Source organism: Brachypodium distachyon, chromosome 2 (genome assembly GCF_000005505.3).
Source record: "Brachypodium distachyon strain Bd21 chromosome 2, Brachypodium_distachyon_v3.0, whole genome shotgun sequence".
NCBI lineage: Eukaryota > Viridiplantae > Streptophyta > Magnoliopsida > Poales > Poaceae > Brachypodium > Brachypodium distachyon.
In genome coordinates this window covers 47193016-47212237 of record NC_016132.3, presented here as the reverse complement: position 1 = coordinate 47212237, position 19222 = coordinate 47193016, and the positions used below count along the sequence as shown (strand labels likewise).

The 19222-nt window shown below is 45.2% G+C and overlaps 5 protein-coding genes and 1 long non-coding RNA gene across 10 annotated transcripts; 3 read left to right on the top strand and 3 right to left on the bottom strand.

Moving 5' to 3' along the window:
• Positions 1 to 1067: 1067 nt before the first annotated feature.
• On the top strand, positions 1068 to 7011 carry LOC100822853. Of its 3 annotated transcripts, XM_024459627.1 has the most exons (15): positions 1070 to 1278; positions 1394 to 1492; positions 1617 to 1701; positions 1818 to 1887; positions 2433 to 2493; positions 2729 to 2782; positions 2980 to 3133; positions 3224 to 3320; positions 3605 to 3714; positions 4212 to 4318; positions 5045 to 5155; positions 5236 to 5862; positions 5945 to 6367; positions 6459 to 6672; positions 6753 to 7011. In XM_024459627.1, the coding sequence occupies exons 1-12, from the start codon at positions 1192 to 1194 to the stop codon at positions 5350 to 5352; spliced, it is 1152 nt and encodes a 383-aa protein (XP_024315395.1). In that variant the 5' UTR covers positions 1070 to 1191; the 3' UTR covers positions 5353 to 5862; positions 5945 to 6367; positions 6459 to 6672; positions 6753 to 7011. The 3 variants fall into 3 exon arrangements, with proteins under 3 accessions (XP_024315396.1, XP_024315395.1, XP_003569597.1); XM_003569549.4 differs by having other exon boundaries at positions 5945 to 6672; XM_024459628.1 differs by lacking the exon at positions 2729 to 2782 and having other exon boundaries at positions 1068 to 1278; positions 5945 to 6672.
• LOC100822232 (reticulon-like protein B9) lies at positions 5526 to 7529 on the bottom strand. Of its 2 annotated transcripts, XM_003569547.4 has the most exons (6): positions 7053 to 7527; positions 6771 to 6951; positions 6511 to 6652; positions 6233 to 6302; positions 5946 to 6088; positions 5528 to 5863 (listed from the first exon to the last, which is right to left on the bottom strand). In XM_003569547.4, exons 1-6 carry the CDS (start codon positions 7150 to 7152, stop codon positions 5819 to 5821), a joined length of 681 nt encoding a protein of 226 aa, XP_003569595.2. In that variant the 5' UTR covers positions 7153 to 7527; the 3' UTR covers positions 5528 to 5818. The 2 variants fall into 2 exon arrangements, with proteins under 2 accessions (XP_024315397.1, XP_003569595.2); XM_024459629.1 differs by lacking the exon at positions 6233 to 6302 and having other exon boundaries at positions 5526 to 6098; positions 6461 to 6652; positions 7053 to 7529.
• A 1218-nt stretch (positions 7530 to 8747) lies between these two features.
• Positions 8748 to 9670, top strand: LOC100838085 (non-specific lipid-transfer protein 2). Its single transcript, XM_010233866.3, has one exon. It carries the CDS (start codon positions 9076 to 9078, stop codon positions 9367 to 9369), a length of 294 nt encoding a protein of 97 aa, XP_010232168.1. The 5' UTR covers positions 8748 to 9075; the 3' UTR covers positions 9370 to 9670.
• A 105-nt stretch (positions 9671 to 9775) lies between these two features.
• On the bottom strand, positions 9776 to 12895 carry LOC100837779 (LEAF RUST 10 DISEASE-RESISTANCE LOCUS RECEPTOR-LIKE PROTEIN KINASE-like 2.5). Its single transcript, XM_003566963.3, has 3 exons — positions 11412 to 12895; positions 11248 to 11280; positions 9776 to 11098 (listed from the first exon to the last, which is right to left on the bottom strand). Exons 1-3 carry the CDS (start codon positions 12370 to 12372, stop codon positions 10026 to 10028), a joined length of 2067 nt encoding a protein of 688 aa, XP_003567011.1. The 5' UTR covers positions 12373 to 12895; the 3' UTR covers positions 9776 to 10025.
• Positions 12896 to 13022: 127 nt separating this feature from the next.
• LOC112270847 lies at positions 13023 to 15515 on the top strand. The gene is made up of 2 exons (XR_002963353.1): positions 13023 to 13413; positions 15216 to 15515. It is a non-coding gene; the product is annotated as an uncharacterized LOC112270847 (long non-coding RNA).
• LOC100837475 (LEAF RUST 10 DISEASE-RESISTANCE LOCUS RECEPTOR-LIKE PROTEIN KINASE-like 2.1) lies at positions 13696 to 19194 on the bottom strand. 2 transcript variants are annotated; one of them, XM_024459240.1, is made up of 3 exons: positions 16468 to 18290; positions 15366 to 15395; positions 13696 to 14886 (listed from the first exon to the last, which is right to left on the bottom strand). In XM_024459240.1, exons 1-3 carry the CDS (start codon positions 17444 to 17446, stop codon positions 13832 to 13834), a joined length of 2064 nt encoding a protein of 687 aa, XP_024315008.1. In that variant the 5' UTR covers positions 17447 to 18290; the 3' UTR covers positions 13696 to 13831. The 2 variants fall into 2 exon arrangements, with proteins under 2 accessions (XP_024315008.1, XP_024315009.1); XM_024459241.1 differs by lacking the exon at positions 16468 to 18290 and adding an exon at positions 18297 to 19194 and having other exon boundaries at positions 13715 to 14886.
• Between the last annotated feature and the right edge of the window lie 28 nt (positions 19195 to 19222).

Here is a 19222-nt window from a genome sequence, read left to right as displayed (position 1 = left end):
TATGTGGGTGTGGTTGTTCAGAACATTTAATGTCCAGCCCACCCGTGCATTTTTGTTCAATTTCTTCGTATCTTTTGTTCATTTTTCTTTAATCGATGATCCAACCGTTAGGTTGCATTCTATAAAAAATATCTTTCTTTCATGTGGCTGGTACATGTGTTAGCTTTCGTTCTACAGATAAGTTTGTTTTTTTCTATTTTCAGGTTCCGTACCCCGAATGCATCCATAAAACTTTATGTAATGATTCGTGGTATTCAATAAAGTTACGTGTTATTCTTAGAAAGAAACTCACACAGTCACGCTAGCCAAGCGACACCTTCCCGACTCCCGACGAGTCCCCGGGGTGGGTATAAAACTGAGAAACCAAAGTTGATGACCGAAAAACCAAAAACCGGAGCCGATTGGACCGAAACCGAAGAACTGTTTAAAATTCCGGCCAGCAAATCTGAAGAACCGATCTTTGTTCGGTTAATTTGGTCACTTCCCTCGGTTAACCGAAAAACTTGAAGAATTAATTATTCCTACCGACACCTCAACTCCGTCTCCGGATTCATGACTTCCGAGAAGCAGCCCGTGGGGCAAAGCCCAATAGCCCATAAAGGAACCCTCCTCCCAAATCCTGATCCATTTGCCTAACAGCTACCACCATCGCGAGCGCTTCTCTCCTGATTAGCGGCTACAACCGCCATGCGCTAGCCATACGGGCGCTGCCACGCCGATGCCGCATAACCCCACGCCACCTCGAGCAACAACTTTCGGTCTCGCACGGACGCTAGCCACGGACAGCCATTCCCCCAACCCGTCTCCAAATCCTCTCTAGCTCGCCAGTGTGCCGCCCCAGCCACGACCTCCTTGACCACCGGTGAGCCGACTCTCTCCGGCGCAGGACGCGATAAGATTTTTTTTTCGCAATTTGTTTCTCTTGTGCCGCCAGTCATTAATTTGGTCTTGCTCGGGTATGACCGAGAACCGAACTGACTTTTTGTTCCAAAATATTTCGGTACTCAATATTTATTTCTAGGAACCCGATCGGTCACCATTTTTGAGGAACCGAACTTTCTGAAAACTCGAAGAACCGAACGGTTCGGTTTGCCCAGGCTGACCTGCCGGTACCCGGCAGTCCAGAACCGGACGGATTCCACCGTCGTGTGGTAGCTCCCGCAACGGCGCCGTCTCCAACACCGAATCGTGATGGAGACTTGGATCCGCGCCGTGGTGGAGGCCATCCACTCCTCTCGCGCCCAGGCCGTCATCTACCTCGCCGGTGGCGCTTCCCAGGTACGGGCCACCACATCACCCCACTTCTTCTGCTGCCCCATGGGGCACCTGTCCTGTAAATTATTAGTCGGCGGATGTCAATTGCCAACTGTGTTCGATACCTCGACCGTCGCAGGCGCTCGGCTGGCTCCTGTCCGTGCCCGGCGCGTCCGGCAGCGTCCTCGAGGTCGTCGTGCCCTATTCCAGGTCCTCCATGGCGCAGCTACTCGGCAAGGTAAACGCAAGCAGCTTCCGAATCCTTCTGCTCTTCTACTCGCGATTCGTACTTGTTTGCACACTGGGTCATCTCGTTAACACGCGCTAGACACTCATCGCATTGGCCATGCTTTGATTTTCAGATGCCCCTGCAATTCACGAGCAAGCAGACTGCAGAGGACATGTCACTGGCCGCCTTCAACCGTGCCCTTAAGCTTTCTGGACCAGGTCTGTCGGAAGAATCCTCTAACCTCGCTAATTGCAGTTAACATGAGCGTGCAATTTGCAGTTAACGTCGTTTGTGGTTGCTATAAGTTTAAGTAATTGGGTGAGAATACTCGCAGGTCTACAAGTAATGGGTGTCGGTTTTTCTGGGTCACTCGCTAGCTCACGTCCAAAACATGGTGACCACAGGTATGCCTCACTCACTTTCCTTACACCTTAACTAACTGGAGTAATATTAACACGAGGAAGAATGAAATTCCCCTCACACCTTAACTAATAATAAGACGAGGAGAGGGAAATTACCAAAGCCTTTTCAGCTATCCCTTGAGTGATCTTATTATTAATAGTTACAGTAGCAAACCCAAAGTTCATCCGTTATCAGAGTTAAGTGAGTAAACGTGTAAAACATGTATGTAATGTAATGTCCATCAAGTGAGGGCAGTGATTATATTAGCATGTTAACATAGCATGGGATGTGGTCATACATAAGCTAACCTGTTATTGAGATAAATGAACTACTTGCTTACATAAAATTCAGTGTGCATATGACATTTAGAGCTTTCTTGCTATTGCTTCTAAGGCATTGGAGCTTCAATACATGATGTGTCACACAAAATTCCTGCCTTTTAGGGAGGCAGGGGACCTTGCCTACTTTTGATAATAACATTTGTAAGTTTTGTGAGCCTTTTTCTTTAATGCGCTCTATATAATATTTGGAATTCATATTCAAACAGGTTCTATGTGTCAACTCGGACACAAAATTGCCTAAGGACATCACATGTAACATTATCAAAGGTACTGCTGATACTCTTTACTGTTAGCAAACCATTTTTAATAAGAGGGTGCCAAAATGACCGGAAGTCAACGTCCTGATTATGCGGTGCTTAATTGGCTATTTTCGCATGTTGGCACATTCTACTGCACTCTGTATTAACTTGTCAGCAATTGCGGCAATTTGTAATAAATGCACTAACCTTATACAGTTCTTTGTCAAACTATGATGTTCAGTTAAAATAGTTTCTGTACGTAGGGTTTACGGAACAGAGAGGAAGAAGACAAGGTCTCAAGCTATTACGTGCTCAAGGTCTGTTATATACATATGTCACCAATGTGCTCATGCATAAATGTTCGGACTAATAACATGCAATTGAGTTGGGCATCATAATTAGCAACTACGAGCAACCTATCCTGATCGTGCTAGGATGTCAGGATTAGCAATACTTTATGATAATTGGTATTCTCCTAGTTAGCTCTCCCTTATGAAAATCTACTACACTGCAGGTGATTGCAGATGCCTGCAGAGTTTCTGCAACTATTCCAACAGACGTTCAAGAACCTGAAATTCCAAAAGAAAGTGTGGAACAATTTGATGAAGACCAAGAGCTCCAGCAAGTTATTGATGGAAAAGTCTGCATGAAAGTATACCACTTTTCTGGTATACTTTGGCGCTGGAAATTGCTAGTTTTTTCATGCTAGAATTCTTCCATTTTCGTTCTCAAATTGAGTTGTTATTTGTCACTTGTAGATCCAGTGGAAAAGAACTTTGACAGGAAACTAATTCTACCTGGTTCATTCAATCCCTTGCATGATGGTCACCTTAGGTTGTTAGAAGTTGCATCAAGGTGAGATATGATCAAACTACAAATGATTAAATCAAATATCTGTGCAATTAGATTGTCATCCTAAAAATTAGGTATGAAGTGATGCTGTGTAAAAAAAACTTTCTTAAACTGGAAATGTTTGTTACAATAGTTTACTTCAGTGATATTAAAATTAGCAGTCCCGCATTATTTCCGTATAGCTGTCTGTCTGTCTAGCAAATGTGCAGCATTCCATTAAAACCCTTTTGTTTGTTGAAGCATCAAAAGAGTAGTTGACCATTTTTCCATGAATCTGTGTATTGCAGCATTTGTGATGATGGGCTCCCATGCTTTGAGATATCAGCAGTCAATGCTGATAAACCTCCACTATCTATTGCAGAAATTAAGCGCCGTGTTGAGCAATTCAGAATAAGAGGTATGAGTATAACCCATTGCTATTTTGCTATGCATTAAGGTCTTGCTTAAATTTCTTTGAACTATTTATCATGTGTCATGCCTCCAGTCTTCTTTATTTCTAGCACTCTTGTTGCATTGCTATGCCGACATTTTGAATGTCATTAGTCTAAGGTTCCAGAAAAACAGGGAGTTTCATTTCACCATTTATGCGTGCAGTCACGCATCTTGAGTTTAATATCGTTTAGCAATGATTTTTATGGCATATGGTTGCGTCCAGTCATGTTTCTTGCTCAGTTTCTATACATACTGTGGTTGTATCGAGTATTGACTTTGGAATCATGGCTGACACTTGAACAACCCACCTTTCTAAATTTACTGAAAGTCTATGATCATTTTCTCACCTATCATCATTTACTATTGTTTCTTTGGCCCATTGTGGCAGTATGAAGATGAATTTATCTGTGGGCGGGGGGACTCATCCAGTTGATCGATGACTATCTATTCTTTCTGATGCAGGGAAGAATGTAATCATATCTAACCAACCTTACTTTTACAAGAAAGCAGAACTTTTCCCAGGCAGTGCTTTTATAATTGGTGCTGACACTGCCGCTAGGCTTGTTAATGTAAGAAGTTTGCTGGAGCTCAATGTTAAATCGCTGACCTGTTAGTTTTCTTTCTGAGAGTGTTTGTTAGCAATTAGTATTGATGAAAAGTGTTTTTATTTTTAATTAGATACTAAGTAATGGAGTGTGGATTTCTACTTGAAGCCCTTTGTAGAATTTTCCTCTTTGTTTGTATGTGTGCGGATTTGCTGCATTTTCCTGTTCCTGCATTCTTTAGTTTCTTATCAGCTTATACTTACTTTTGATTTGAGTATGAAGTCTGATATTGCCTCGAGTTATATGAAGTCTGATATTGCCTCGAGTTATATGAAAGAAAATCAAATCATTTATTGCAATGGTTAAGTGAAAATAATCAACTCTTGAACTCAATGTTTACAGTATTCAGCTATGTTAAATCCGGACTATGTTTTCTGCATTGGTCTCTAAATTTTACACCCCTACCAAACATGAGAGAAAATGATACATATGCAAAAAGGAAGGCTTAAACAAGTTCTTTTAGCTACGGGTCTATCATCAATGCAGCATTTAGTTTAGTTGTAACAAGAAACTTCATGTGCAGCTGGTTTCGAAACTGTTACTGTAAGTTAGAAACAAAAAATAGTTATTACAGTAACATATGTTTGGCTGAGTTGTACTTCTCAAGTTCAGTGACTGGATTTTACCCCAAAACAAATATTCAACGGTTGAGTGTTTTATCGTTCCAAACTGAATGTTTACTCGCTTCAGCCTAAGTATTATGGAGGTGACTGCAAAAGAATGCTGGAGATTCTTCTTGAATGTAAAAGCACTGGCACAACATTTCTTGTTGGTGGTCGAGAAATTGAAGGAGTTTTCAAGGTATGAATTTATGTCAAAATTTTGTTTTACATGCATTTGAAATTGTTTGTCTCACCTGTACTTCATTGCTTGTTTTGAAGGTCCTTGAACATTTGGACATTCCAGGAGAGTTGAGGGACATGTTTACCTCTATACCAGAAGAGAAGTTCCGCGTGGACATTTCATCTACTGAATTAAGAAAAAGCCAAGGGCTCTAATGTGTGAAACACATGGTCCTACTATGCAGAAGATTCAAGACGTTCGTTTCTTGAGCGAATCTTCGCAAATAGCCATGGCAGTGTTTGATGGCATAGCCTTGGTCATGCAAATAATAAATTTATGTGTACCTTAGTAAAAGTAAAACACATAGCATTAGTATTTCAATCACAGATGTCAGAAGGCAACAGATGCCCCTTCCTTTTTCTAGTATACTGTTATTGGACACTTTTAATGTGTCATACTTGTACAGATTCCTCAGTGACACAGTTAAAAAAAAGAAAATCACTTCTTGATAACGACATACGTTGTTTGAGGTTATAGAATAAGAGTTCTTCTCATATATATTTTTTAGCTAGCTGATGAAAATATGATTGTATACATTAATAGGTACACCTGGATGCTAGCAGTCTGGTCTGAACTCTCAACTGGACTTTCATCTGCTTCGCTTGTCTGGGATAATTTTGCTTATTGAATAGAATCGCTTCCCTTGAAAGCCACTCCAGTAACTGGTCATTCTCTTTCTGGGGAGCAATTATTAATCTGTGCTGATAGCCCTCAATAGTATGTTTTATCTAAATTTTGTCTTGACAGGGCCTCTTGGTATTTTGCTGACCACATTGGAATCAATCTTCTCATAGAACTTCTTGATGTATTCGCCTCCCCTTGCAAGTAGATGGTCCACTTCTGTCTCGTATCGTTGGTACAATGCTGGCAAAGTGTGGGCGCACAAGAATCCTGTGGAAGAAAGTTATGTTATAGTATTTGGATGTTTTTGATCTATATTGTTTCATGAGACTGGATTGTTTGGTGTGTTCTCCTTGCATCCTTTATTTAGTTCTACCTTTTTTTTTGCAACTTATGATTTTCTGTCCCACTTACCAAGATAGAGTAGGCTTGTCAAGCTGCAAGAATCTCCAATCACTGATAGCGCTAGCAGGGATGCAATGACCTTAATGGTAGAAACGACTTGAATGTTAGTACAAGTTTGAGTTAAACAGAAATTGCTAAACAATGGTATGAATATTTTTGCTAAACGGTGTGTTGAGTATTGTGTCATGTCTTTGTATCAATCCTTTTGTACACGCTGACACTGGAATTGTCACAGGATTTGTCTTTTCCTTATCAAAGATAGTACAGCAAAGATGTGGATTCTGTACCAACAAGAGTTTCTTCAGATCCTTTCCACAAGCAATGTCATAAAGAAGAGATACAGCATATGACAGTTTGTGATGACTGGTCAAAACCAGTTCTCTGAAGGCATGTTCAGAGATGACAACTTCTGGGATCCTTGGCGGGGCTCTGCAATTTGAAATTGGCCAGTTGAGTTCTTCTACTTTCCATTGTAAAGAAGTCGTAATTTGATAAATAAATAAAAAGCTAAATACTCTGATCTCTCCAGATAAAAAGGAAGCCATACCTGTCGAAGATTGGTGCAGCATTTGACCAAATGAAGATGACAAGCATGACAAATATGGCAATCTGGGAAAGGAGCGGAATTATGTTATATTCAACCACGTCAAACAGGAACCAGATCAGTGTGGCCCCGGCAAGGACCCCTGCAGATAAGTTCCTATTCTTCCACAGCAGAATGTCTGCAGCTGCAAACCCCGACATTTGAATCCATAATTGCGTTGGAGGAAATATGGTACATCAGATAATGTAAAGTAAATTTCCTACAAACAAAACAAGAAAAGCACACCTTCCCCTCCACCAAGAAGCCTATGGATCGACTTGTGCCTGCCTAGTGGCCTTACCGCATGTCGTCCATGGTTAGAATCACTTGGAAAATGAGGTGGCATGGCTTCAAGCGTTTGGGATGTTTACCTGCTGTTTTGCTATCTCTGACTTGTGCAGTTATGGAAATCCCATCTTATATAGTTGTAGGCACCTAAAATGTTAGTATGATCTGTAAGGGAGCCTATGTTTGGCAAGGAAAGGATAGCTTGGCCTGTAGGTGATTGAGCCATTGAGGGGAATAAACGAATGCCGGGCAAGAGTTGCTTCAACCAGATGTTTTCTTCGTTACACCCTAGAAGCAAGTTTAGCTGTTTTAACCTTTAGTTTATGCCAGAAGCTTGCCGGGATGAAAATCGTTGATATCAATGGGATCCTAACCATGGGCTTGCAACGCATCCCAGCGTCCTATACTTTCGGCCACCCTTGCCCAGTGAGAATTCTCGTGACCCGCCCGACAGTCCGGCAGTTGATCGTGAAGAGGCCGTCGTCTTTTTCTTTCTCACGGTGCTAGTCCCAGCCCCCCTGTTTATCCTGGAAACTGCTGGGGATCAGCAGACGCTCGTAGTGATATGGAAACTGCAGTGAAACAAAGTACTCCAGTATAATTTAGCACTACATATGCTGATGATATACACTAATTTATGGAGTTGCACATCAAGAAAGGAAGCCTATGTATCAACTTATATGAAGTCTGCACCGGTGTGGCCTGACTAGAAATATCTAGGACCTGTTCTGAGTGTCTTCAAAACCGCAGGAGCAACATGAACACCAAATTTTATCATGGAATACTAAAATTTACATTTATGTACGATTCATGATAATATTGACACCCTCATGTTAATTTATTTATTGAAAGAGATAACTAAACTAATATGGCCTTAGATTTTATTATCGTTTAGAGTTTAGCCATTATTTCCCTCCAGAGAAAAGTCAATAAACACTAATGACATCTAAACTTTAATGACAACCCTTCGAGTCGAGGAAATTCATAAAATTCTCCCTAAACATATCAAACAATAGTACTCCCTCCGACCGGTATTACTTGTCTCAAATTTGTCCAAATGCGGATGTATTTATGTGTAAAAAGTGTCTAGATATATGTAATATTTCGACAAGTAATTCCGACCGGAGGGAGTAACATAAAAATATGGATTGAGAATATCAGTTGCATAGTACAAGTGGGGAATGTGATTGCTCGTATTGTAAGTTTTGGTGAAAAAATGTCAATTCAATTAGTCAAATTCGCAAAAGGCATTGGGATTGTAATATTAACCGGTTACTACAATTCTGAAGAAAATTTACTAGGCTTTCAACAGCTTGGTCCACGGTACCCCTCCTTTCTGTGCTACCACGGTCGGTAGCGCTACCGACCGTAAAAAGTTTCTACATCCGGCTGTAATTATTTGTCACAGATTCTGTACTACTCCGTATGATATATATATATATATATATATTTTTAAAGTTAAAAGGCTCGACAAGATTAGTGCTTATAATCCTACTCAAGTTCAGATTCGATCTAACCATAGAGAAACGAAAAATAAATGCAGTGTGAGCAGTGTCGCAAAAACACAAAAGATAAAATTACAGACACTATTCACAGCTGGTTGTAGGTAAACGCAAATACCTTACTCTATCTTTTTTATATAAATCAGAAGGACTTTGGTACGGGGCAGCGTGCCAGCGCTAGATACTCTCTTGCAGTCTACTTCACGCGACCCGAACTCCGAAGCAGAGCTCCTGGGATCCCGAGCACTCGTCACTCGTGCTCACGACCGTGCTCCACCGTTTACGCAACCGTGCAGTTTAAACGCCGCAGCATTTCGCGGCACGATTCCAGTGGAAGGCACCGGTGCGCCATTCCCATCCTCGGCTCATCATCCAGCACACACCCCCGTGCTGCTCGCTACAAATACCAAACCCTGTCCCCCCGCTCCCAAAACCATTCTATCAGTCACAAAATTAAGCTACGATCCGTGCGAGAAGCCATGAAGCCGTCGTGCGCGCTGCTAATCCTTGCAGTCATGCTCGCCGCGTCCGGCTCCTCGTGCCGGGCGTCCAGAGCAGCGCCGGCGGCGAAGTGCGACCCGCGGGCGCTGCGCCCGTGCGCCCCGGTGATCCTATTGGGCACCGCGCCGTCAACAGCGTGCTGCGTGAAGCTCCGGGAGCTGAAGCCGTGCCTGTGCAAGTACGCCAAGAACCGCGATCTGGGTAAGTACATCAATTCCCGGGACAGCAGGAAGGTTGCAGCCGCATGTGGCCTGCGCGTTCCTATCTGCTAGGAGTAGATCGAAGTTTATGCGCGGTGGAATTAATCTGATACGTTCCTCTGGGTTCCTCTTGACGACCGTCTCCATTTCTGACTGCCATGCGGTTGTGATAGCAGAGATAAGTTGTAAGAGGACGGCGTAGTTAGTACCACTACTAGTTAGTTACTGTTGATCTTGGAGTATCTCAAGAGTTCTCAAGAAATTATGTCGAAAACCTGATTAGATCTGGATCAATTTCCTCTCAGGTCACTTGTGCCATGTAGAAGCGTAAAGATGAAATGATCACCTTGCAGGAAATGAAATGGACTTTTCACGTCAAGTGTCTTAAAACAGGTTCTGACGCAACGACATATGATAGCAGTTTGCAGGATCACGTGATCTGAATTACCTGAAACAATTTCAACTCTGACAATACAAAAGTTGGCAGTACTTGCTCGAAATTTCACATGTATCTAGACGCTTTTTAGAAATAGATACATCCATTTCGGAGCAAATTTGAGACAAGAATTATGGAACGGAGAGAGTACTACTTTTAAACGACAATCAGCTACTTATGTGCTCTCCTCAAATTCAACACTAAACAGATCCAAAACCAGGTCGACAGCATACACGCCCTACTTCCGATAATATGAACAATCAACAATGTATGCAACCATGTCTTTTACGCTTCAAGAGATTCTTCTTGGCAATTCCAGGTCTGTGCTGCTACTTTCTAGCATCTCAATGACTCTGCTCATTGATGGCCGACTCATAGGTGCTGCCTGCACGCACCACAGCCCGACTATAATCATCTTCCTCACAAGATCTCTCGTGTCGCCGTTGATGTCAGAGATGCTGTTGCAAAACTGATCCAAGTGCTCATAGAGCCACTGAGCAAAATACTTGCTGGTAGTGTCAGCACCAACCTTGACGTGCCTTTTCGCTCTAACCATCTCAAGGACCATCACACCGTAGCTGTACACATCAGACTTGCTACTGACCGCACCAAATTTCCTGGATACTGACTCAGGTGCATCATATCCATCTCTCTCCCTTACATCGTGAGATGTCTTGCTTTCTTTCAACAAGCATAGGTTCGCCACACCAACATCAGAAATCTTTGGGCATAGCTCCTGATCCAGCAAGATGTTCCGGGGCTTGACACTGATATGCACGTCATTATCACCAATCCCTTCATGGAGGTACTCTAGCCCTTGCGCGACACCCACCGCAATGTCGAACAGCTTCTCCCAGTACAGCCATAGAGAGTAGTTCTCCTCTACGGAGTCCTCCTCGTTATTGTTGAGGGCATAGCTTTCAAGCGAGCCATTGGGCATGTACTCGTATATCAGAGCTCTTGTTGGCCCCTGCAAGCAAAACCCCAGCAGAGGAGCGACGTTGGCGTGAGAAATTCCGCCGATTCTAGCAACTTCGTTCACGAAGTCCTTGTCGCTGCCTTTACAGTTCTTCAGCACCTTCACCGTGATCTGGCGCGCATCTCGGAGGCTGCCTCTGTAAACGTCGCCGTGGCTGCCTTGGCCCAGCTTGTGAGCGAAGGTTTTGGTCATCCTTTGGATGTCTGAGTAAGTGTATCTTTGCGGATGTTGGGGTATCAGCTTTTGCTGGAATTGTTCTGTCTTTGGAGGTGTCGTTGATCCCTCTTCAGGAGGCGACGAGCTACGGTATTTCTTATGGCACAGGAAACAAGTGGTAAGAAGCAGGAGCAGCAGGACTGTGCCAGCGACGACTCCTACTATGGTGTCTGCATAAACAAACATGGAGTTAAAACGCATCGAAACTGCTTGAGTCAGGCTGTGTGCGTATTGTCAATCTACGGTAAAATAGAAGTTGGTTGGATAATCCAATATTTGCAAGAAAACATAATCAGAATGGACAAAAGTAATGGCTTACAGATTCTTTTTCTGTATGATGATGTGCCGTTCCCTGTAATTTGCCAAAGAAAGCATTAGCTTGTTGAAACATGTGACACGCCGATAAAATTACAAAAACGACTAAAATACAAACTTGCAATTAGTAAAATTTCGTATATATGTTGTAAGTAACGCGGTAGGTACCTGTGTTCCTGTTTTGTAAGTTGGCCTGCAGCTTGACGCTAAATCCAGAATCCTTGTCGTAGGAGCGGCTCCACAGCATGACGCCGCCGTAGTTAGGCGCGCCTTCCACCAGCGGCAGCACCCGCGACACGAGCGTGTCGGCGTCGACGAACCCGCTGCCGGCGGCATCCAGCGACGCCGGCAGACCGAGGAACACGGTCGCCGACGGCAAGGCCGCCGTCCACTGCTGCCACGCGCTCTGCAGCGCGCTCGCGTCCGCGGCGAACTGGCACGGCGGGTTATTGTAGAACTGCACCCACACGTGGTCGAAGAGCCCCATGCCGAGCGCGCCGCCCAGGGACGCGTCCGGGAACGGGCACTGCGGCGCCGCGGTGAGCAGGTACGCCTTGTTCTTCTTCTCCACCCCCGTGGGCGTGGCCGTGGCAGCGCCCTTGTAGAGCCACGTCAGGTTCCTGGCGAGGTCGTCGTAGTACCTGGACGGGGCCTCCATGTCGAAGTCGATGCCGTCGAGCACGGCGTCCCCCAGCGGCCGGGATTCACCGGTGCCGCCGAGGAAGTTGTCCCATAGGTAGGCGGCCACGCGCTGCGCGTCAGAGGGCGAGGACAGGTTGTATCCGGGCGCGCCGGCGTCGTCGAGCCCGCCGCCCATGCTGAGCAGCACCTTGACGCCCGCGGACTGGCAGGACGCGATGTCGCTGGCCAGGGCCGCGCAGGTGCCCGAGGGGGCGTCGCAGTGGCCGCTGAGATCGAGGACCGGAGCCCGACCGGCGCCGAAGGTGGAGAGGAAGGCGAGGTTGACGTAGGCGTAGAGTCCCGTGCCGCATGTGTCGCCGAGCGTGCCCTCGCTGGCGTTCTGGCCCCAGTAGATAGCAATGTCGACGGCGTCCGCTGCCGCTGCCGCGGGCAGGACGGACGCCGCCGCTAAGAGCAGGATCGTGAGGTTGCAGAAGTTGCCGCGCATTGTGAAGAATGGTGCATGCCGTCTGTGGCAATGTGGTGGGTTTTGTAGGTATTTGAATGGTGTGAGTTTCTAGGATAAAGAAATGGGACGCACTGCAAATGACAAGGTTATGTTGTTGTCTCTTGTGCATGGAGTAATCAGGAGATCAGCGGACATAAGGAAGCTACTTTGTTTGTCTCAATCCCAATTCTCCAGCGTAGATTTGGATACCGCAAACTTTTGTTCCTTCTTGCACGACCTGCCTTTTGTTCCTCCATGTATGAATTGAATTTGAAACTTTGTAGCATTATAATTTATAATTTTATCCAATTAACTTGTACTATACTTCTTTCCACCCATAATTTGGTAGAGGCCTTATAAACCGGAACGGAGGTAGTAGATAAAACTCTCTCGATGAAGTATCACGTTCTGAAAGAACTGTTCTGGAATAAATCGTCTAGCATAACCAAGTATAAGCACAATAGTTTCATTTTTTTTTAAAAAGAATATGAACGCGGTTTCTGCCGGTTCCCCTTCGCTCCCATCCCGATGTTTTTTTTAGGAAACGTCATCGTGACTAGCTTTATTGATTATGAAATAAACTTACATCGTTCACAAGAAGAGTACTAATAAAATCGGGGATCCTCAAACCAAGAAGTAAGGTGATCATCCACCGCTCTCGAAAGGCATGAGCTACAAAATTACTCACCGAGATGTAGGAAAGGGAAGAGAAAGATAAATTTTGAGCACCTACGCTTCGTCTCACGGTATCTCTTCGTGCCTGCGGTCATGCCGCGGTCCACCCTCAATCGCGTGCCGCATCCCGCGGTCCCTACCTCGCCGGGCTCACCAGGGTCCACATGGCTACCTCTCTACCCAGATAGTCCCGACTCCCTACGACGGCCGCGCTCACAGCAATCTCCGCCGCTGGCAACGCCGCGTTCCGGCGCCGGTGCGCTAGCCGGACCTCGACTCAGGCAGCACCGGCGGCCTACAGCGACCCGTTCAAATCTAGAATCTGAAGTATCTCTTCGTTACTCCTATTTGGCTACTCTGAATTAGGTACCCCGTGAATCTCAAACCCTAATTCTTAATTCAGAATTCAAGTACTCAAAACAATGGGCACCATACTAATTTTTAATCACGAGTCTTTGAGTATGATTTTGCGATATGAATTTGTTGTCATGCAATTCAAATAAGTATTATAATTTAGTGTCGTTTCTAACTCGTACAGTATTTCGTACTCCAGTCCTACCAATCGAAGGGTATTCAGAACCTGACCCAACTAGTTCTGATTCTCTAAGACATTTATCAGAACGACCAGAGTGCAGCTGCACATAAGAGTGTTATATGGGCACCGTGGTTTTGCAACTACTCACGCACAAATTACAGCATTTCATGGAGTATTAAAAATTTCAGTTCCTTACAATTCTGCAATACTGGAGCAAGTGCACAACACCCAATGTAAACATGTTGGTGATTATGAAATCAAGAGCACTTTTGGTGGCAATTCAAGGTCACTCGTGTTCCCTTCTAGCATCTCAACTACTCTAGTCATTGTTGGACGATTCGTGGCACTTAATTGTATGCACCACAGCCCAACTACTATCATTTTCCTTACAATCTCTGTGATCTCGCCATCAATCTCAGAAGCACCGACACAATATTCATCCAAATGTTCGTAAATCCATTGAGGGAAATATTGGCTACTAGATGCACTACTTGCATAGATATTCTTATCCCTAGCCCCAACCATCTCAAGAACCATCATTCCATAACTGTAGACATCAGACTTGCTACTTACTGCCCCAAATTGCTTTGAAAAGACCTCGGGCGCAATATAGCCTATTGTTCCTCTTGCACCACCAATGGAAATAGCACTTTCTTTATTGAGGCACAGCTTTGCCAATCCAAAATCAGAGATCTTAGGGCAGAAATTTTGATCCAACAGAATGTTGTGGGGTTTGATATCAAAATGTACGATGCGAGTATTGCATCCTCGATGAAGATATTCAAGTCCTCGAGCAATGCCAACTGCTATATCAAATAATTTCTCCCAACCTAGAGTATTTTGGCTATCTTCGCCTTTAGAGTTATCTTTGAAAGCATACTTTTCAAGTGATCCATTAGGCATATAGTCATAGATTAGTGCCCTTTTAGATCCTTCCAAGCAAAATCCTAGGAGGGTCACAACATTGACATGAGAAGTTTTGCTGATACTAGCTACCTCATTGATGAAATCCTCACCATCAGTCTTGTAGCTCTTTAGCATCTTGACTGCAATCTGACGGCCATCAGAGAGGCCACCTCTGTAAACAGCACCAAATCCACCTTGACCTAGTTTTTCAGTAAAAGATTTTGTCAATCTTTTCACTTCTGTGTAAGTGTATCTTTTTGGATATATGGTTCCATTCTTTTGCAGGAAGGACTCAATCCTTATTGTTTCCTTTGATTTCTTTCTGGATAAGTATTTCTTGGACCCCAGCAACAATGCAAAAAGTAGAAATACCAGAGGTATAGTGCTTGCTATTATGTCTGCATAAACAATTTGGGCGGGGTAAGCTATCGAAAGGGGAACCAGTTTATATCTTATACTAGTAAAATTGTTTACTTGGACTTTGTTTACTACTACATAACCAAAAAGAGAGGCATTATAATCATGTCCTGCTGTAGAAAGCAATGCATCTGAGCTATTGAAGACTCTTGTTGACAATCCTACTGCAGAACCTATTATGTACGCTAAAAGGCTAAAATACATGCATTTTGTCTTATGGAAGACTCATGTTGACAATCCTACCATATTATGTATTCTAAAGGCTAGGTATATTTTTATTTCCATCATGAAACCTGATTTAGTTTTTCAGGAACTCTGTGCCGCTTTTCAGATAAACTGAACATGGTTATGGGGACATTAGTAAACACACAGGATTGCAGCACATTTCGAAAAAAGATCGACAAATATGAGAAGATGGGGAAAAGAACTAGTTATCATGGGGTGGAGAGATATTTCTTACATATCTTTCTTTTGTTCTTTGAGTGTGCCCCTGCAAAGTTTCAACATTGGTGCTCATCAGTAATGGGTACATAAAAGATGCATTATTGATACAATGTAAAGCTTGCGCACTACATAATATAACCTATAGACTTTATGACACACATTTGAACATATGGTAATATTCACCTACGGTTTCAGTACATTAGAGCCTGCTTGGAATGTGTGTATTTTTGTTACCGGAACCAACTAGTGTTCTACTCCAAACAAGAAGAGAAATATCATCAATTTTCATGCATAACCTTTGACCAGTGATTCATGACGCCAGTTTCACATAGACAGAGCTAATTGGGTACATGGAAAAGAACAGATTGCTATCTCAAACTGTCGACGGTAAACGTCGATCTTACGGTCGTATGTGTGCCGATAAGTGTGGAGTACACCAAGTAGATCATCACGGGACATGACATACGCAGATTCAGGCCCGCTGAGGGTAACAGCCTTACATCTTGCCTGCTCTTTATTAATCATGAGAAGGATTACAAGGGTATCAAGTACATGGGTTAGGTGGGATCTACAAGTAGGTGAGAGCTGGGGATGTATCTCCTTGCTTTTCTCCTCAGAGCTGGGGATTACAAACGTGCGCTCTACTAGTATTTCAGTAACATGAAAGCGTTCGGGAAGCAATCGCGTCCAAATCGGGGCAAGAATCGGTCGCGACTACTACAGTTTTTACCTTACCAAACCTGAACAATTTCGTTCGAAAGTTCAGGTTACAGGCTTTGTCAGAGTTATGCGGGATTTGACTGGCTTGGCTTACAGCGATTAGAAATGTTCAGTCTTCGCACTTGCCCCTCTAGTTAGTGAGAAATCATTCGATGTGCGACATCAGAAAAGATGCAAAGTAGCAGCGCGCGGCGGCACAACAGGATTGCTGTACAACCATGTTGTAAGGTCCAAGTGATTTCAAGAAGTAACAAAGTTTGGCAGTCACTTACTAGCAACATTACGACATATGTTCGTGGGAAGGAAAGGGCCAGGAGCCCGAGAGGGCTACACGTCAAATGCAAAAACACGCAACTGTTGGAAGAAAAAGGGAAAAGTTTCAGATTCAGAGAGCTTACCGGCGCCCTTGACACAATTATCGGAGTGCATTCGCCCGTCAGGGCACAAGCAATCGATGAAATCCATGCCCTGGCTGTAACCGCACTTTCCACTGGATTGCTCGCACCGCATACATGCCTGGGACTTCACGCTGTCATTCAGTCCCAATTGAAATCCCTCACGAAGAAGCTTGCCATATTCACTGTTTCTCCATCTATAATCAGTATGGTCGACCGGGATATTTTTGTTCACAGGCAGCTGTATGACTTGCCTGCACGCGTGCGACCAGTTCCTGGCGGGCACTTCATCATCCGGAAGCACGAACGACAGTCCAGGGCCCCCGCCAAATCCTTGGCAGCTGATGGGGTCGATGTTACTTGGTCGCGGGAAGCCAGAGCCGAACGAGCAATCGATCAAGAAGACGAGGTAATCGACCGTGCTGTCAGGAAAGAAAAGCCATGATCCCTGTGAAAGGGTCACGTTACCACCGACTATTGGTCTTGGGCAGGTGTCGGTGCCGCCGCCGAGAACCTTGGGATCAGTTAGAGAGACGGTCGGGATCGTGCCATTGATGCTTGTGATCGTGTACTTTGCGGGGCCGTCGAGTTGCAGGGTGGGCTTGCCGCCGTCGCAGACGATCCCCAGGCCAGGGTAGCCGCAGTAGGAGTTGTCGTAGCCCTTGAGTTCTTTTGTCTCCTCAGCGAGATAGAACGGGTAGCTGATTTTCACGCCTCCGCAGGTGTATGGCTGATCCAGGCACATGGAGGAGTCGTAGGCATCGTTAGATGAATCGCCATGGGAGGCGGCAACCGAGAGGAGGAGGATCAGCAGCAGCCGGTGACATATCAGGAGAGGAGGCATGGCTAATGGAGTCAGGAGCTTTGTTCGTCGCCGCTGCTCGCCTCTCCGTTTATAAGTCGTGAGGGCCTTGCGAGTTTCTACAGAGGCTGGCAGGCTGATGAGAGCGACAGGAAGGCCTTGACCAGTTGCGGCACGCATAACGCGAGTGTGTGCCACGCAAGTCGGCTGTTACCTCCCGTCGTTGTACCGTGGAGACTCGTTTGATGTTTGATTGGTTGAGTCGCATGGAAACAAAGGCTTCTAGTCGCCCATATCTATCTTTTGCCTTTCTTACTGGGGGATTTGCATTTGGGAATTGGTAAGTTTTCGTAATAAAGTCCCTAAAAACCTCTCACCTGGACCACCGCGACAGAAAGAATAAGGAGACTTGACCCCGTCAACTCTATTCTGGGAACATATCGGGCAAGTGTGCGTTCGTCTTTGTAAAAAAAAAAGGTGCTCGTTCAAGCCCGGAAACACGTCCAGAACAAAGCAAAAATACCCAGGTATACGCTGTTTCACATTCAAATGCTCTAGAAAAGTTTCTCGATCGCATGCAGTGGGTTGCCTTGATTTTTTTTGGAGCAACCAAACAATGATGCATAACAGGAACAAGGGGGATGGAAAAGGTCAGGAACCATCCTTGTCGGCTGACGAAACCAGGAGCGAATATCTCGCCTTCCCACGCGCTATTGGTTTCTCAAGCAAGCACCGATGAATTTCCGATTAAATCAGGTCAAGCATAATTACGTCTGCAGTGCAAGCGTCAGCAGGAACGAGCGTGCACAGCGGAGAGGAGGCGGCGGCCGCCGCTACGAGATGCAAATCCGGGAAATCAGTGGCTACTGAACTAGGAACAATTCATCAGTCCTCGCTACGTTATCTAGGTGGACATTGGCACACACAATTGGGTCTGTGATCGAACACGCGAAATGGCAATTGGCAAGCGAGGGGATTGGTCTACTTTCGGCTGGGAATAAAACAGAATGATCGGTTCTGAAGAACTTACTTGATGCAGACGCGGTGCTTCCAGTTCTGCTGTTGCCACTGTTGTAGCAATCCGGAACCCCAATCTTCCCGCCGGAGCACAAGCAACCAAGGTATTCCTTGCTCTCGCTGTAGGCGCACCGTCCGTAAGATTGCTCACACGCGTGGCATGGCTGCTGCGTGCTCTGCTTCCATGCCAGCTCGAACCCTTCCTTAACCACGGCACCGTAATCCAACGGCAACCTCACTGAACCACTTCTCATCAGACCATCTTCATGTACCGGCACGAAGACAATCTTGTTGCAGTGCTCAGCCAATAGGTTCTCTCGAGAAAGCTTGTCTTCTTCAGAGGTGAACACGAAGGAAACACCGTTTCCACTGCCTGCAGGCGGACTGAAACCTTTGCAGTCGATCTGGTGATCTTCTACGTCGGGCCGGGGAGCGCAGCCGAAGAAGAATTTGAGACTGTCCAAGGAGTCGGTGTAGTTCAGCCACTCCGGGTCCATCGTAACGTTGTGGCGGACTGAGGGGCACTTGCCGCTAAGGGCGTCAGTGTCCACGAGAGTGATGGAGCGATTGTCGTAGAAGATGTTCCGGATGGTGTAGTTGGCTTCGCCGAGCCGAAGGATCGGGGTCTTGGTATCCCCATCGCCATGGCAGAAGATCTTCAAATCGGTGTAGCCGCACGAATAGGTTGTGTAATCTTCTGGGTTTCTTTCAGTTGCGTTTGACAGATAAAATGGGTATTTGATGTCAACGCTGCCACACTTCGATTCCAAGCACATGGACTCATTGTAAGCAGTGAGCGAAAGAGGGAAGCCATCGGAGGCGGAGACATGGACGCCGATGAAGAGGGCGAGCAAGAGCAGTAGGTGAGCCATGGCAAGATGAGGCAGTGGAATTTGGCCGTTTTTGCTCCTCTAGCCTTGCACGCTACTGGTTCCTGCG